This window comes from Episyrphus balteatus, chromosome 2 (genome assembly GCF_945859705.1).
Source record: "Episyrphus balteatus chromosome 2, idEpiBalt1.1, whole genome shotgun sequence".
NCBI lineage: Eukaryota > Metazoa > Arthropoda > Insecta > Diptera > Syrphidae > Episyrphus > Episyrphus balteatus.
This window is the reverse complement of record NC_079135.1, coordinates 30,775,166-30,792,257: the sequence shown is the minus strand read 5'-3', so window position 1 is coordinate 30,792,257 and position 17,092 is coordinate 30,775,166. Positions and strand designations below refer to the sequence as shown.

Sequence of the window (17,092 nt, the reverse complement as noted above, 5' to 3'; positions counted from 1 at the left end):
AAAAACGGATCAAAGGCGCACACCCAGCACCGCAGCGCAGCCAGTTGAAAAAAGAAGCGAACAGAATAAAAATTAAATTCAAATCTCATCCCTGGGAAATTGTTTTAAAAATGTTGTAATCTTGGTTGAATTATATTTTTATCCTAATTTACGCAGAGATTCAACAGTTTAAGGGCAAATTTAAGGCACTGTTCTGTTACGTCTCCCCAAAGGAATTTATAGAATTATTGTGTTGTCAAAGTTTTTTATGCGCGTGTTAATGTTCATTTTTTTGTAGATATCTGCTGGACCATCTTAAAGCTTAATGATACAGAACGAGAATGAGAGCGTAACCCCCAACACGATTGACTGTGATAACAATGCGCCACGCGAGTCCTTATTATTATTTGACATTGCCCAAATATCATATTGCTGTTTGTATAGATCCTGGACCATGTACACAGGATATGATATAAAATAATAACTTCCAAAGAAAGCAAAAGTCATGCTATATCATCAATTCCATTTTTTTTTTTTTTTGTATTCTGTTTGTTTCGTTTGGCTCTGGAGCCAAAACACGCATAAATCTTGTGTTCATTTTTGGACTAGTTATCCTTGTTTCGAAATGTCATCGCATCCCTAAATCTGGTGCTGGACGAATAAAGGGGGTTGGACTCATTTTTCAGAAATAATGAAGTGAGAAACGTTTCGAATCAAAATATATAGTGTTTGTTATTGTGGGTTATGTTTTTTGTATCTTTATGTATTACCCAGAGCCTAAATGTATCTATTTCTGCACTATAAAGGATGTTGTTTTTTTGAAGGGTCTTTTTTTTAAGGTCCATAAATTAATGAGACTTCCCATGAATTTCAGGGCTACCACTGTATAAAAAGTCCAAAAATGTGTCATATTTTATTGCATCGAACGTATGCACACGCCTGGATGACATATCGCGGGCGTAGTTTTGGGTTCAAATGACAGTAAAGTCATCAAGCAATACAAAAGCCCTCTTTTTTTGTAGTGGAAATATTTAAGGATGCTTATATCTATGTCATTTGCAGTATACACTCAAGTAAAAAAACAAAACGGAAACTATCAGAAAAAATGTCGAGCTGTGACTTAGCGAATTATTAAGACCATAAATCAAAATTTGCAACTATACTGGGATTGAATTGGAAAGAAATTGCAGTGACTGTATAAATGTTTTAATAAGCCTTAGGGCCAATTTTTCAATAGTCAGTTAAACAGTCAGTTAGTACTTATTCCTCAGGATAGAGAAAAAATCAATTTTTCAACAGGCAGATATAGCTTATTCCTAAGAATAAAAATATTTGCTTCTTTCAGAAACGAATAAAAATTGTTCTAGGGAATAATCTCAACAAAAATATTGTGTCAGTTGTCAAAGCAGTTTTGAAAGAATTTTGAAAAAAATACAGTGGAACACAGGAAAACAAAAACAATCATGAATAAAAATGACGTTTAATTTTAAATATTTTTGAATTTGACAATTTTTGTTTGTTATTCTGTAGAATAAATTATTTTTGATTGAAAAATTCAATGTTTTTATCTGATTGTTTATGAGTCTAATAACTTTATTCATCGAACAGTTAACTGACTGTTTATTAGAAGATTGAAAAATTGGCTCTTAATATAATGTATTATTTATTTATTTAGCTACAAAATATATTCCTAGCCTATTTTTCATTCAATTAAATTTTTCAACAATATTTTTTAAATTGTTTGAATTCTTATTAAAATTTATATAATCCATATAACTATTACAATCGACACAAGCTGCAAAGACTGGTTCATGCTGACCACATACAGTTCGGTTTAATTTTAAATTTAAAAGTTCAAAGTTTCGAAAAGATCTTCTTGGGACATTTATGTTGATTTTACACAATAATTCACTTGAGTTAACTTTATTTGTCAATAAATAAGGTATTTTTCAAATTTGTTCGTAAAATTCTATAAAATCATTAAATAATCATTAAATATTTTAAAGTGAATTTATTTAAAATTTTTGTAGTATTTTGAAATTAATTTATTTTTTTAAATTTTTGATTCATGTATTTAAAGGATTTTGTTTTTATGATTATTTACTAACGATAAAAAGATTTAATTTTGATTAGGGTGTATTTTGTATTAACACCAAGCATTATTATTTGCATGCTGTCCACGTGCACTGTGGCGTATACTTGCTCTTTTGAAGTGGCTTTTTTTTTAACCGCATATACAAGAGTAAGGAAGGATCAAGTTGATCAAGCTAGAAAATTTAAGTGTACACAATCTGGCCATATGACACATTATTTTGAAGTTTTTTTAATAACAATAAGTTAAAACTACGCACTTCGTTTATTTGCCTAAACTGGGGTCGAATTACGGCACACGATTACGATCATACGTGAACGTTTTGACTATTTCTGTCTCTATTTAATTATTAAAAAACGATAGGGACACATAGCAACCATTCGTTAACGAACGTATGCCGTAATTCGACCCCTGATTTATGCATGCGAACAAGAAGTGTGATGTTCGACTTGTTTTACGTTTTTTAATCTCCATCAATTTACACCTCTATTTTCTAAAAAAAAAAAAAAACCTTACTATGATAATAGTTTATCCTTAATCCCGAAACTATTTTCACGATTTTATAAAATGCTTCAAATGAAAAAAGAATTACCATTTTTTTTTTTAATGTTTAATATTTTATTATCTACATCTAAAAATCTTCTTGCATAGATTGGTTTAATAGTTTGAATTTATTGTAAAAAAGTTTTTTGAATAAAAAATGCATACATTTAAACTATTGCTTATCACTATCTACAGTACCTTGCCATATTATTAGGCCCAAGCGAAGAAAATACAATGTTTTCCTTCATATTGCTTAATTTTTCAAGTTTTTGAAGGTTTTGAATGAACAACAAGTTTTTGTCGAAATATCTTTAATTTTTTATTTGTCTCATTTCCTTACACTTATCATGTAGGTACTTACGGATTGACTTAAAAAAAGTAAAAGAATTCATAAATTTTGATATAAAATAACGTGAAAAAGGGAATAAGCTCCAAAAGAAGTTTTCTATGGAATTCGTGAACGGAAAATTTCCAGACGAGTCCAATACTTAAATTTTTGTATCGAAGAATAACGTGACATTCTTAACTTTATGGCAAAAGTCCCATCTTGCATAAATATAGACGATCTGATCGCCTGGTTATTAAGTAATGTTCTTAGATTTGGGGTAGTTTTTTTATTTCGACGAGCAGAGCTAATCACAGTATGTTTACAACTTTTTTTTAAATCAATCCGTATCTACATGATAAGTGTAAGTAAATGAGACAAAAAAAAAACTCAGATATTTCGACATAAAGTTTAAAAATTCAGCAACATGAAAATTTTATTTTTTGGCTTGGGCCTAATAATATGGCAAGAGGTACTGTATTTGTAAAAAGATGTGTCAAATAGACAAAAAAACAATAGATTTTGAAAGTGGCTATTTTATATTTATTATTCTTTTTTCCTTGCATATTCGATAAATGCTCCAAGCATAAAAATAACCTATTTAGTAAAATCATAAAAATGGAATGAATTTGAACCAAAAATAACGGTACCTGGAAAAGTTTAATTTTCTCAAAAACGGCTCCTACGATTTTGATAAAAAAAAATCAAGTATTCTATTAATTCTTAGACAAGATCTGTCTTTTCAAGGAAAAAACTTTTTTTTTTTAAATCGAGCACTACTTTTATATAAATTTTAAAATTTTTTTTTGAAAAATCGAATTTTCGAAAACAAGACATTGAATTTTTGGAAATTTTGCTTTTAGGTGTTTATTCATAGTTTCTACTAAATGACATACTAACTTTATTCAAAAACATTTTTCTCAAAAAATTATTCATAACAAATTAGTTTTTTGAAAATCGGCTTAAACGATTTTTTAAATGCATCTTTATAAAAGAAATTAAACTGCATATTTTTTTTTGGAGCTCGATTTCATTTAAAGGGTTGTTTTTATCATTTGAGGAACGAATTTTATGTTTTTTTTTTTTAATTTTTTTTATTTTCATATAAATTTACCAAATTTGTATAAATAAGGCGGTGTGTGAATTGCCTTAAATAGTTAACCCCGTGTAAAATTTTTGACACTATTGAGGTGAATAAAAAAATTGGACCTGTTAAAAATACAGCAGAAATTTTTTTATTCACCTCAATAGCGTCAAAAATTTTACAAGGGGTTAACTATTTACCGCAATTCACACACGGCCTAAATCTTAAAAATTTCAGCATTTTGAATTCCAATACAAGTACGTGTCCGACAAACAATTTTGGTTCTATAAAGCTTTACAGATGCAATTGTTGCTTCTGTAAAGCATTATAGAAGCAAAATTGTTAGTAAGGTGCGACCCAGTCGTGCATTTTATTCAAATATGATTTTCGAGTTTTCTGGGTTAAAATCTTGATATCTCTTCGAAATATATGGCGCTTGGAATGTTCCATTTTAACTTATAATATGTTTAAATAAATCTCACTTTACCCCACAAAAAAAAACCCCCCACTGATCTAAGTTACTTTGAACCCAAAATTACTTTAAACTGGGTTAACCTATTCTATTGACCCATCAAAATATGCCATTTTTTAGAAACATTCTACAACAGGATATAAATTTGCCGTTACATTAGTTTTTCAACTACCTCTTTCTGATTTATCAGGTAGGAAAAAAACACATGCTTTGAAACTGCATTCAAAGAAAAAAAAACTGTCCTATGCCGGTTACAAGGTGAAACTATTCTATTGACCGGAAGTGTATATAGCGCCCGATTCCAAATTAGTGCTTTATTCAGCCCCTGAACAAAGTTCATAAAAATCCCGCTTGGTATCGCAAAATCAGTTAAACATATCTTATTTCACAACCTTTATACAATACCTAAACCATTTAATACACAAAAAATTCAACAGAGTTCCTAAATTCGTTAGAAAGAAAAAATAAAATCAGCTGCCAATTTTTGACAGATGCCTTTGTTTTTTTTTTTTGCTTGAAAAAAATTTATCAACTCCATGCAAAAAAATGCGCCTTTTATAATTTTGTTTTAAAATTTTTCATAACTAAAATTAATAATAAAAATTTCTAAACAACAATGGCATCAACAAATTCAAATACATCTTTATCCTGGAAGAAACCAGATGAAGTAATAAAAATACTCCAACTCGTGAATACCACGATACTAACATGTGTCTCTTCCACAGCTCATTCGTCTCCATCGATTGCAACAAAAGAAAAAACAACTAACAGCGCGATTAAACAACAATAAAGCCAACATCGAAATCACACCAAATGACAAGGAAAAACTCCTAGAAGCTGTCATTGCCCAAAAACGAAAAAATCCATTTGCCAAGTAAGTCACAACATTTCCAATTCCAATAGTTTCGTAGTTCGATAGAGAAAGTTATTTTAGATCATCAGAAACATCCAAGAAACTCAAATCGAATGGTCCTGAATTAATCGATGACGATTCCGTCCTTTCACTCATCACAACTCCACCTGTGACTAAACAAGTCGAGACTGTTGTCAAAGAAACTCCCCAACGCTCTCCCCCCGCCAAATTGACCTTAAAACCATTCGATCCAAAAGCCTTCTCTGAGTTATTCAGTAAAGAATCTCATGAAGATGATTCAGAGATTGTTGAACAACAAAAATTCACCAAGAACTTGCCTGTCGACTGGAGTCTTAAAACTCGAGCACGGTTTTTCTGTGAAACCGATATGCCAGCTACTAAACTAAAAACCAGTCAAGAAGCCAGTGGACTTACTGGCTTTGTGAGATGTATTGACACTCGAAACTCTTCTGGAGGGTTAGATATATCCCCAGCAGCAAGACTGAATCAAGCCACTTACTATTGGCAACATCCTCATCTTCCTTGGTTAACAATGTTCCCAAGGAATTCCAAAGATAACAATGGAATTCATATTGGCGAACGAGAACGAAAGTCTCTTGCTGTCGATTGGAGTGATAGTTTCAGAGGACTCTTTCAATTGTTGAGAGCAAGACAATGTCCATATTTCTATCTATGTGCCAATTCCTTTACGATACTCTTTCGAGCAGCTGGAATTGGTGGGAGAGTGGAGACACACGCTCTCATGGCTCCAACTTCAAAAGGCATGAGATCGTCCCTTCGACAGGAGGGTATCGAGTTCAGTCTCCCCCTCAAAAAGGATTCTGGTTTGAATAAATCCGCCGATGGAAGTTTTAATGAAGGAAAAGGAGAGGCATCTGCTGATGGGACAGAAAACAATGTCGCTGAAGATGCTGTGGACGATGAAGATGAGGAATGGTTTGAGAGTCTGGGAATGGATGAGAAGGAAATGCAGAAAATCAACAATGCTCATGCCAGGCAGTTGCAATACAAGGATATGGCTGATGATTTCAGTGACATATCTGTGGCCTTAATTGAAGGAGTCGAGTGTCAGGCGTTCTTTAACTTTCTTTTGAATGCCAAGAGCACTATTACCAGCGTAGGTCGTTTAGCTGGAGTGCCACCGACACTTTTGGCTCCAATTGCATTCCCTAAAGCGACGATACAAAATCTCAGTTCAAGATCAAACAAAGTGAGAATGGATGGAGTTGACTATTTCAGTGTCGAGTTTAAGGGAATAGTTTTGCCAACTGTCCTGCCATATGCCTGTTCTTTGCTTTGCGAGTCAAAGGAGACGTTCAGTGTTACGATGGCAAGCAACACTTCGACATTGGCATTCAGTAAAGCTTCAGCGAAACTTACTGAATCTGTGAAGAAGGAAGATGAGGCATCAGGGGAGCAGGTATTCGGCAAAGAGAATCTCTCAGACTGTGGTCTTCACACAGAATTGCTAGATTCCCTTTGTCGAACTGGGGAGAACTCTGTCGGTCTAATGGAAAGAGTTTGCTTTAAAAAAGGATTTGGCTACGCATGGAGTTGATTTTTGTTTGTTATATATTTGTTTATTTATTAAAAAATTATTATGTACTAATCTACTTTCTATTGTATTACTATTCTAATGATCGACAATGATTAGCTCGTCAATGCTCCAATCTTCGTAGGAGTGATCTGGTAAATACCTCCGAATGATGATGGGAATTTTCTTTTGTTTGAGTTCTTTCATAGCAATTTGTAGGGGATCTGTTTCGCCATCGAGTTCGACCATGATTGGAGCACACATGGCAATTTGTAGAGCTCGAGTACCGAGGACTCGAGCACGTTCGTATTTAGTCATGTATTTGGTTGTGATTCTTTTAGATTTGGGTACTCCACCGCCACCTTGACCTTGGGCGATTATTTCGATGTTGTCGACTTCTTCGTCTTGATTGATGTCGTCAATGTTATCATCTTCGTCAACATCATCGAAGTCTTCACCACCGACACTGAGATGGAAAAAAATTGTTGTATTTTTTTTTTAGGTTAGTTTTGAGGAATTAAGTAGAATTGTGTAAAACTTACTCATCGTTATCGAAATCTCCTTCATCCATGATTTATTTTATTTATTGTTGATGAATAAGAAACAAGGAAATGTTTTAATTTATAGTTTTTGGAATTAAAAATACAAAATTTTAGAAATAAAGCTGAAAGTTTTGGTTTTTTGCGTGCTAGTGTTATCGCTTTGCTGGTTCTCTGCAACTTGTGAGAACACGTTGACGTTTGTCGATTTGACATTTCTAATGGGGGTGTGTTCGTAAGGTGTGTGACAAGGGTATGTTTACACTGTACCTTTATTGTTGTGGGTTCAAGCCTGGTACGCTGCTCGCGCTAAATTTTAGCTCCCATACAAATTATCGAAAAGTTTTAGCCGAGCTAAAATGGATCCCATACAAACTATCGATAACTTGTATGGGAGTTTTATCTCCGCTAAAATTTAGCGCGAGCAGCGTACCAGGCTTCAAGAGTTAAGAGCTGAGAATGCGTCACTCGTCGCGCAGCCCAACGACTAAAATGACAGTGAACAGAATGCAGAATTCCATATAAAAAAATGCCTTTAGAAAATTGTTTTTTCTTTTGAAGAAAATTCAATATATTTCTGGCTGAATACAATGGTGTAGCTGTGGCTGAAGCTTGTAGTACTGTCAAAATTTTACTGAGGGAAACAACAACAGAAGTTGGTGGCAGCTGAGCAAAAAGTTGAGAATTCTTCAACTTGCGCTACAAGCTACAGCCACAGCTACACCATTAGGGGTATTGACGATCCGGTGTAACAAAAAGGTGTAAAAATGCAAAATTTTGTTTTCTACTACTACAACTACAATAGACAAATTTTGCACCATTGTATTTTTGCAATAGGGTTCACGATTCGATGCAAATGGTGTTGTATCGTTGTAAAAGTGCAAAAGTGTAATATTTTCTTAAAATAAAACAACCAAATATACAGACTAAAATTCTTTTACACTTTTACACTTTTGCTATACCCCAACCCTATTGCAAAAATAAAATACAATGGTGCAAAATTTGTCTATTGTAGTTGTAGTAGTAGAAAACAAAATTTTGCATTTTTACACCTTTTTGTTACACCGGATCGTGAATACCCCTAGTAATTTTAACTGAGTAACCACATTAGAAACGTCAAAAGTCATTCCGCTTGTAGCTTGAAGCCTGGTACGCTGCTCGCGCTAAATTTTAGCTCCCATACAAATTATCGAAAATTTTTAGCCGAGATAAAATGGATCCGACGACGGACAAAATTTGTTTTATTTTGGTGAGATAAAACGGATTCAAAAATTTTATCGTTTACTTAACTACATACACCACTTTTTGAAAAAGTACAAAAGTGAAATTATTTTTTTTCTGGCTAGCGCAATTTTTTTGTAAGAAAAAGAATACAAATTCTTTTTTAGACCAAAAAATAAGCTTTCTGCATCATTTGTTTTAATTTTCCATCCCGAAAAACTATACAAAAATGTGTTTGAAAATTTTCACTTTTGTACTTTTTCACTTTTTGAGCCAATGTAGTTAAGCCTTTAAGCCTAGTACGCTGCTGATGCGAAACGAAAAATTTTCAAGTCTCCAAAGTCGACAGCGAAAATGCTAACGAAAAAATGCTGAAATTTTGTATGGAAAATTTTGTTTCGCATCAGCAGCGTACTATAGGCTTTAAGCCTGGTACGCTGTTCGCGCTAAATTTTAGCCGAGATAAAATTCCCATACAAGTTATCGATAATTTTTATGGGATCCATTTTAGCTCGGCTAAAAGTTATCGATAATTTGTATGGGAGCTAAAATTTAGCGCGAGCTCTGCGTACCAGGCTTTAATGTCGATGCAGCTTCAAGTCAACATGGTGTTGCTTCATGTCACACTCCCACATGTTGGGCCTTGTAGCATCTTTGTGGGTCCTAACGGGCGTCTTGTCTTGTTGATAATACGAATATCTTTTCGAATTTGACAACCGTCTTTTCCCATTTTACAAGTTTTTTCACTTGACGTGCATATTTTCCCGCCCCTGAAATCAGGGGTCGAATCGAGGCACACGATTACGATCATACGTTATCGTTTTGACTATCTGTATTTATTTAGTAAGCCTGGTACCCTGCTCGCGCTAAATTTTAGCGGAGATAAAATTCCCATACAAGTTATCGATAATTTGTATGGGGTCCATTTTAGCTCAGATAAAATTTTTCGATAATTTGTATGGGGGCTAAAATTTAGCGCGAGCAGCGTACCAGGGCCCCTGTTCTGTAACTTTATCACTGGCGATAAACGTTTTTCAACGTCTCTAAAATCCATTTTCTTACATATGTAAATAAAGCAAATTTTCTTATAAATTCAGAATTTATGAATTGAGAAATTATGATTTTGAACGAAATTTCTTTTATGTCGTTTTCTATTGACGAATCTCAGAATGAGATTTGTGAATTTGACAGCTGAAAGGGGGGTTGAAGAGGGGAAATAGTGGACAAATCTCAGATTTCATGATCTATTTGCGTCCTGAGATTCAAAAAAATGACAAAAAAATGAATCTGAGATTCAAGAATCTGATTCTGGATTTTTATCAAGATTCACGCATACAAACACAAGCACTTTCACATACACTCCTCTGTTTGACATTTGTCTGAACATTTGTTGTTGTTTTATTTTTTTTATACGCACAGATTTCGCACACAATTACAAAACTAGATTTCATATTCTATTTGCAGTGGAAAATCTGAGAATTTTACACAAAAATCTCAAAAGTCAATAGAAAACGACATTATTTTGATGAGATAAAATGCATTTTAAAGTCATTCAAATATTTTATCGCCCGTGATAAAAGTTACAGAACATGGGCGCAGGCTTCAGTAGAAAAAGATAGGGACACATAGCGACTATACGCTAACAAAACGTATGCCGTGATTCGACCCCAGAAAAGATAAAAATAAAATGCAACTACAAATTTGCAAGCAATTCAACAAAGTGTGACCCATGCCTTAATTGGGCTTTTAAGCCAAACTTCAGTGTCAAAGAAAAAATAAAAAAAAAAAAAAACAGAAAAAAAACTTTTGACATTTCAATTCTGAGGAAAAGCGTGTATTAAGGCTTGGCCACACCGGAGGGTATGCGGTAGCGGTACGGGTAGAGGTAACGGTACTTGTATGAAAAAAATTCCAAATTGACATATCAACGTTCAGATGTGGAATTTTTTTCATACAAATATCGTTACCGCTACCCGTACCTCTACCGCATACCCTCCGGTGTGGCCAAGCCTTTAAGGAAAGGCCACACCGGCAGGTACGCGGTAGAGGTACGGGTAGCGGTAAAGGTATTCGTATGAACAAAAATTCCAATCTGACACATCAACGTTCAGATTGGAATTTTTTTAATACAAGTACCGTTACCTCTACCCGTACCACTACCGCATAACTTCCGGTGTGGTCAAGCCTTTATGTTTTTTTTTATGGTTTTTTCTTGTACTTCTTTAAAGGCTTGGCCACACCGGAGGGTATGCGGTAGAGGTACGGGTAGCGGTAACGATATTTGTATGAAAAAAATTCCACATCTGAACGTTGAAGGCTTGGCCACACCGGAGGGTACGCGGTAGCGGTACGGGTAGCGGCAACGATATTTGTATTAAAAAAATTCCACACCCGAACGTTGATGTGTCAGTTTGGAATTTTTTCCATACAAATACCCGTACCGTTACCTGTACCTCTACCGCGTACCCTCCGGTGTGGCCAAGCCTTGATATTTCAGTTTGGAATTTTTTCATACAAGTACCGTTACCTCTACCCGTACCGCTACCGCATACCCTCCGGTGTGGCCAAGCCTTAATAAACAGTTATGATAGAAAGAAAAAAGACAAAGACATATCTTAACTCCCAAAACACAAATGTTAAATCAAACAGACCTAACTTCAACGCCAGAAAAACGTAAAAAAATAGAAACGTCAAAACGCCAAAACCTCAAAACAAATTTCTTTTTACCCACGTGTGGTTCAAAATCTTTAATTTTTCCTATAAATTTTATTAAATTTGCACAAATATAAATCAATTTTAAAATGAAAGAAGACGATCCAGGAGTTGATAAGAAAAAATCCCATCGTGCTCGTCAATCTGGCGTCAAAGCCGAGAAGAAGAAACTCAAGAAAAAACCTAAAGAAAAAGAAGAAAATCTCACAGCCCGCCAGCGAAATCCCAAGGCCTTTGCAATTAATTCTGCTATAAGAGCTGAAAGAAACTTCCGTCGCAAAGAAGATCTAACAGCAAAGAAACAACATATCCCGTTGGTTGATCAAACTCCAGAAGAACCACCGCCAGTTCTAATCGCTGTTGTTGGGCCACCAAAAGTGGGTAAGTCAACTTTGATCAATAATTTGATTAAGAATTTCACCCGAACAAATGTTACCGATATCAATGGGCCAATCACAATTGTAACGTCGAAGAAACGACGAATTACATTAATCGAATGCAATAATGATATCAATTCCATGATTGACATTGCCAAGTGTGCTGACTTGGTTTTGTTACTCTGCGATGCCAGTTACGGGTTTGAAATGGAAATTTTCGAGTTTCTTAATATCTGTCAGGTTCATGGGATGCCCAAGATTATGGGAGTTCTAACCCACTTGGACATGATAAAGAATCCCAAGCAATTAAGGAAACGAAAGAAGGAACTGAAACATCGTTTCTGGACGGAAGTATACGATGGAGCCAAGTTGTTTTATCTCTCGGGTTTGATTCATGGAGAGTATTTGCGAAATGAAATAAAGAATCTGGGGAGGTTCATTTCTGTTATGAAGTTCCGTCCACTTTCTTGGCGTGGAGCTCACAGTTACCTCCTCGTCGATCGAGTTGAGGACATTACAAACACTGAATTAATTCGACAGAATTCCAAGTGTGATCGAGATGTTATTCTGTATGGGTATGTAAGAGGCGTTCCAATGAAGCAGGAGTTCATGGTTCATATAGCCGGTTTGGGAGATGCCCGGTTAAATGAGCTAAGTAGCATTGCGGATCCCTGTCCATTGCCAGGTACCGAAAAGAAGAGAAGTCTTTTAGAAAAAGAGCGATTGCTTTATGCACCAATGTCTGGAGTTGGTGGTATTGTCTATGACAAAGATGCTGTTTATATTGAGCTTCAAGGTTCACATAGCCATCATAAGGATAAAGGCCCAGATGCAGCAGAACATGAAGATTTGGTTGGTAAACTCGTGGAGAAGAAACAAACTATGGATTTGCAAATAGACGAGCAGGAATTTCGATTGTTCTCTGATGGAAGTGCAATCAAGTCGAAAGATTTCATAGAAGAAGTGGTTAAAAATGATAGCGATAGTGAGGAAGATGATGATGAAAGTGAAGATTCTGGTATGGAAGATGAAAATGAATCGAATGATGGTGAAGGGAATCTAGGATGGAAGGCAGATAGTGAGGATGAACTTGAAGACAATGAAGGAGCTTCTTCTGATTCTGATGAAGAGTATCAAGATGTTAAGGATCAATTAGATGAAGAAAATGCTGACAGTGACGATAGTGAGAGTGATGATGATGATGAGGATGAAGAAGATAAAGTTGTTGCTAGTAACTTGAGTTGGAAGAATAACTTGGCACAGAAAGCTAGAAAAGCATATTTGGAAAGACAATCTGAAGGAAAGAGTTTGATGAAGCTGGTCTATGGAATATACAATAGTTCGGTAAGTTATTTCTATTGAAGCTGATGCAAAACAATGTATTCCTGGGTTATAGTAACAGGAAGTATTATGGCTTACGTAAGTTATAGTTTTTGGTTTTAGTTTTAGTCTAAGAGCAGTTTTATAGCTTTAGCGTTCAAATAACGAATTCAAAAGTCGAGACTTTATATGGTTAAAGGTTAAACATCCCGAGTTTTCCATAAATGTGAGTAAGCTAAATCCACTCTATTTGACATAATGAACAGGAACTAATGCTTGAGATCGTATACTTCAGGAAAATAACAACATCAGTCTTTATATTCTGAATGTAAAATACTCACAATAATTGGAAGACTCACGTTGGCTAACCCTCTGAAAACCATATAAAGCCGCGATTTAAAAGTTGCCAGACTTTTGAATTCGTTATTAGAACGCATAAGGATATAAAACTGCATACTCAGATTTTGGTTACACCTTCACTCCTAAAATTTACTGTAGGCTCTCGGTCTATCTTGTTAAATTAACTAACCTCTTAAAATATGTCTTCACGGTCCCACCCTGGTATGAAAGGCTTATATCTATCAACACAAAGGCTCGTTTCACACATATTTGGTTCCATTTGCACTAAATGTGTACAAACTCAATTGGAGACATTATGAGGCCTTATTATATTTAAAAATGTGTATGAAGTCATTAAATCTCACATCTCTTTGTGTTATTTTTGAAAGTTCAAATAAGAACGTGAATCTTCTGCCCAATGATCGGGCTGACCATGACCATGGTGTTGTAGCGTAAGATTATTCCGCTTGATATTTTAATAACATTTGATAGATTTTTGCACCAAGCTCTCAAAGAACATGCTTGCATTCGGTATTCATGAATCTTTTCTTCGTTGGATTAGAAATTACATTTTGAACCGTTTAATTCAAATTGTGTTGGATGGCTTTATGACTATAAACGGTAGTGTGCCCCAGGGAATCCGTTTAGTCTCCGAGTCCTTATTTGAATTAATGATCTGCTTTTTGAAAGTTCTAATTCACTTAATTTTTCACTGATGATAGTACCCTCAGCTTTTCATATTCGTTTAAGGATTCACACCCATGGCTTTCGTATTTGGAACTTCAAAGACAAAAAAAATGAAAACCTCATTAAATTCTGAAATAAGAGAGCGCGTAGCGCTTAAACCACAATACTGCTTACTATTGTGAAAATGAAACCCGAAGACCACCTTCTGTGGATTGAGCACATATTCGATATTGCTAAAACTCGAAATACTTAGGTAAAAACATTTGTTGCCCCTTTTGATCTAGCTACAGTTTACAAAGCATACATTCGTCCAAAGCTCGAGTATAATTTAAAAATTAATTACACGTCAAAATAACGTTCTAGAACTGTATGAGTTCCAATATAATGGATAAAAAGACAAACGTCTAATATCTGAGCAGATGCTCCAAAAACCCATTTGAGCTATTGAACAGAATCCAAATAGCGCTTTAAAAACAATTATTTTAATAGGTGATAGGTTCATTGCATGTACAATCTCAGCTCTTGAGTACCGCCGTAATGTATCATGCCTATCCTTATTATATAGATTTTTTTTACTAGGAAAAGAATTACGACCGAAAATTGGCGTTTTATTGACACATCGCATAGAATAGTTTCACGTATTTCAGATTTAATTTTTCCATGAGTTTTGTCTGATATCTACTTCATATTGTTAAGATTATTATCTGCATTTCTAAAGCTTGTACGCCAAAATTGAATTACGAAAAGCAGTTAATAACCTAGACTCTTGGACTGTACCAACTAAAAATTGGAATCTGAACATGTCTATACATATATCTCTAACTAAAACATTAATTTTTACTATTCCAAATCAATACGATGATTTCCTAAAGCTGTCGAAAATCTCGGTGGAGATAATAATTCTTTCCATATTTTCTTAGTTGCACCTTGATCATTTTTATTCCTAGTATTTGAAAAATGTCCAATATTTCTCACAAAATAAAAATTACAGGAGAAAAAGAAGCAGTCGCAAAACGAAAATGACGGTGAATCTGAAGACGAATCTGACGATGATGCAATTGGTGGACTTTTCAAAGTTGCTGCAAAAAAACAATCAGCACTGCAGAGAGAAAAGGACATCAAGGATCAAGATGAATCATGTCTCTTTGAGCAATATTCTGGTAAATATACTCTTAGAATAATTAGTTAAAATTTACTTATCTTATTCCTCTTTTTAGGTAAAACACTCAATTGGATTGAAGAATCAAACAAAGAACTAATCAAGAATTGCTTTGTAACTGGTCAGTGGAAGGCATCAGAAGATGCTGAAAATTTGTTAAGACTGGACGATATGAGTGATGATGGTGATCTATATGGAGACTATGAAGATTTAGAAACTGGAAAGAAGATTTCGGGTAAAAAAGATGAGACCTCCGAAAAACCTGGCGACGAAAAAGAAGAAGAAGAATCTGAAAACTCAAGAAAACGGAAAATGACTCGAGTAGAAGAAGAAAATCTAACAAAGACCGAACTTATGGCCAAAAAGATGAAACTCAAAGCTAAATTTGATTCTGAATATGATAACAAAGGCGAAGAAGAAACTCGTATAACAGGTGATCATTCATACTACGAAGAGTTAAAAACAAAAGCCCAACAACAGTCAGAATTGAATAAGAGTGAATTTGCAAGTCTAGACTCCGATTTGAGAGTTCAAATCGAAGGCTTCCGCCCTGGAATGTATGTTCGTTTGGGTTTCAAAAATATACCAGCTGAATTTATTGAGAATTTTGATCCAAAATATCCAGTTTTGGTTGGTGGTCTTAATATGGCAGAAGAGAATATTGGTTTTGTCAATTGCAAAGTCAAAAAACACAGATGGTACAAGAAGATTCTCAAAACTGGAGATCCTCTCATTCTATCGATGGGATGGCGTCGGTTTCAGACTATTCCTATCTACGCCAAGGTCGAAGATAATTTCAGACATCGTTATCTGAAATACACACCCAACCATGTTACATGTGGAATGACATTCTGGGGTCCAATCACTCCTCAAAATACCGGATTCTTAGCCCTACAGAGTGTTAGTCACAATGTTGAAGAAATTAAGAGAATCGGCTTTAGAATAGCTGCCACTGGTTGTGTGACCGAGTTGGATAAGTCTGCACAAATCATGAAGAAACTTAAACTAGTTGGTCATCCTTTTAAAATCTACAAAAAGTCCGCATTCGTCAAAGGAATGTTCAATACCACTTTGGAAGTTGCAAAGTTCGAAGGAGCTAAAATTAAAACAGTGTCTGGTATTCGAGGTCAAATTAAAAAATCCCATCATACACCTGAAGGATCGTTCCGTGCCACTTTTGAAGACAAAATCCTTCTGAGTGACATTGTGTTTTGCCGAACGTGGTTCCGTGTCGACGTGCCAAGATTTTATGCTCCAGTTACTTCACTTCTTCTGTCACTGGATAAAAAACAACATTGGCAAGGTATGAAGACTCTTGGCCAACTGAAGCGAGAGAACAATATCAAAAACGAAGCAACATTAGATAGTTTGTACACGGAAATCAAACGGGAACCGAAAATATTCAAACCACTGACCATTCCCAGAGCTCTTCAACGTGCACTTCCATACAAAGACAAACCAAAACATGCTTCCGCCAATCCTAAAAAAACAGTGGAAGAAGAACGTGTAGCTGTGATTCGGTCCCCCCATGAGCAAAAGGTTGCCAAAATGATGAAAATGATTGAAACAAATTATGAGGACAAAAAGAAGCGTGAGAAGCATGAAACCAAGCAACGGCTGAAGAATTTCAAGGTCCAAAAGAAAGCTGACGAAGTTAGAAAACTTAAACGACAAAAAGAACTGCGTAAGAAGGTTTCTCGTGCGCTGAGTAAAATGAAAGGAAAATCTAAAGGATAGAAAGGGATTTTCTTTTCAGGATTTAGGTTAAGTTTGTTTTTACAGAAAAAAAAATCTAAATACATTTTTTTAGAGTTACATTTGTTTTATGTATATTT

At 34.9% G+C, this 17,092-nt stretch overlaps 3 protein-coding genes across 3 annotated transcripts; 2 read left to right on the top strand and 1 right to left on the bottom strand.

Moving 5' to 3' along the window:
- Positions 1 to 5,020: 5,020 nt before the first annotated feature.
- LOC129910931 (protein downstream neighbor of son homolog) lies at positions 5,021 to 6,982 on the top strand. Its single transcript, XM_055988536.1, has 3 exons — positions 5,021 to 5,162; positions 5,221 to 5,369; positions 5,430 to 6,982. The coding sequence occupies exons 1-3, from the start codon at positions 5,112 to 5,114 to the stop codon at positions 6,925 to 6,927; spliced, it is 1,698 nt and encodes a 565-aa protein (XP_055844511.1). The 5' UTR covers positions 5,021 to 5,111; the 3' UTR covers positions 6,928 to 6,982.
- On the bottom strand, positions 6,924 to 7,646 carry LOC129910932 (DNA-directed RNA polymerases I, II, and III subunit RPABC2). The gene is made up of 2 exons (XM_055988537.1): positions 7,446 to 7,646; positions 6,924 to 7,369 (listed from the first exon to the last, which is right to left on the bottom strand). The coding sequence occupies exons 1-2, from the start codon at positions 7,472 to 7,474 to the stop codon at positions 7,003 to 7,005; spliced, it is 396 nt and encodes a 131-aa protein (XP_055844512.1). The 5' UTR covers positions 7,475 to 7,646; the 3' UTR covers positions 6,924 to 7,002.
- Positions 7,647 to 11,360: 3,714 nt separating this feature from the next.
- LOC129910039 (ribosome biogenesis protein BMS1 homolog) lies at positions 11,361 to 17,092 on the top strand. The gene is made up of 3 exons (XM_055987281.1): positions 11,361 to 13,096; positions 15,090 to 15,258; positions 15,316 to 17,092. The coding sequence occupies exons 1-3, from the start codon at positions 11,465 to 11,467 to the stop codon at positions 16,992 to 16,994; spliced, it is 3,480 nt and encodes a 1,159-aa protein (XP_055843256.1). The 5' UTR covers positions 11,361 to 11,464; the 3' UTR covers positions 16,995 to 17,092.

Coding starts and splice junctions, on each gene's coding strand:
- LOC129910039 (XM_055987281.1), top strand. CDS start 11,465: ATGAAAGAAGACGATCCAGGAGTTGATAAGAAAAAATCCCATCGTGCT. Junction 13,097..15,089: donor ATGGAATATACAATAGTTCG/GTAAGTTATTTC, acceptor TAAAAATTACAG/GAGAAAAAGAAGCAGTCGCA. Junction 15,259..15,315: donor TCTCTTTGAGCAATATTCTG/GTAAATATACTC, acceptor TCCTCTTTTTAG/GTAAAACACTCAATTGGATT.
- LOC129910932 (XM_055988537.1), bottom strand. CDS start 7,474: ATGGATGAAGGAGATTTCGATAACGATGA. Junction 7,370..7,445: donor GGAGATTTCGATAACGATGA/GTAAGTTTTACA, acceptor TTTCCATCTCAG/TGTCGGTGGTGAAGACTTCG.
- LOC129910931 (XM_055988536.1), top strand. CDS start 5,112: ATGGCATCAACAAATTCAAATACATCTTTATCCTGGAAGAAACCAGAT. Junction 5,163..5,220: donor CCTGGAAGAAACCAGATGAA/GTAATAAAAATA, acceptor TCTCTTCCACAG/CTCATTCGTCTCCATCGATT. Junction 5,370..5,429: donor CGAAAAAATCCATTTGCCAA/GTAAGTCACAAC, acceptor AAGTTATTTTAG/ATCATCAGAAACATCCAAGA.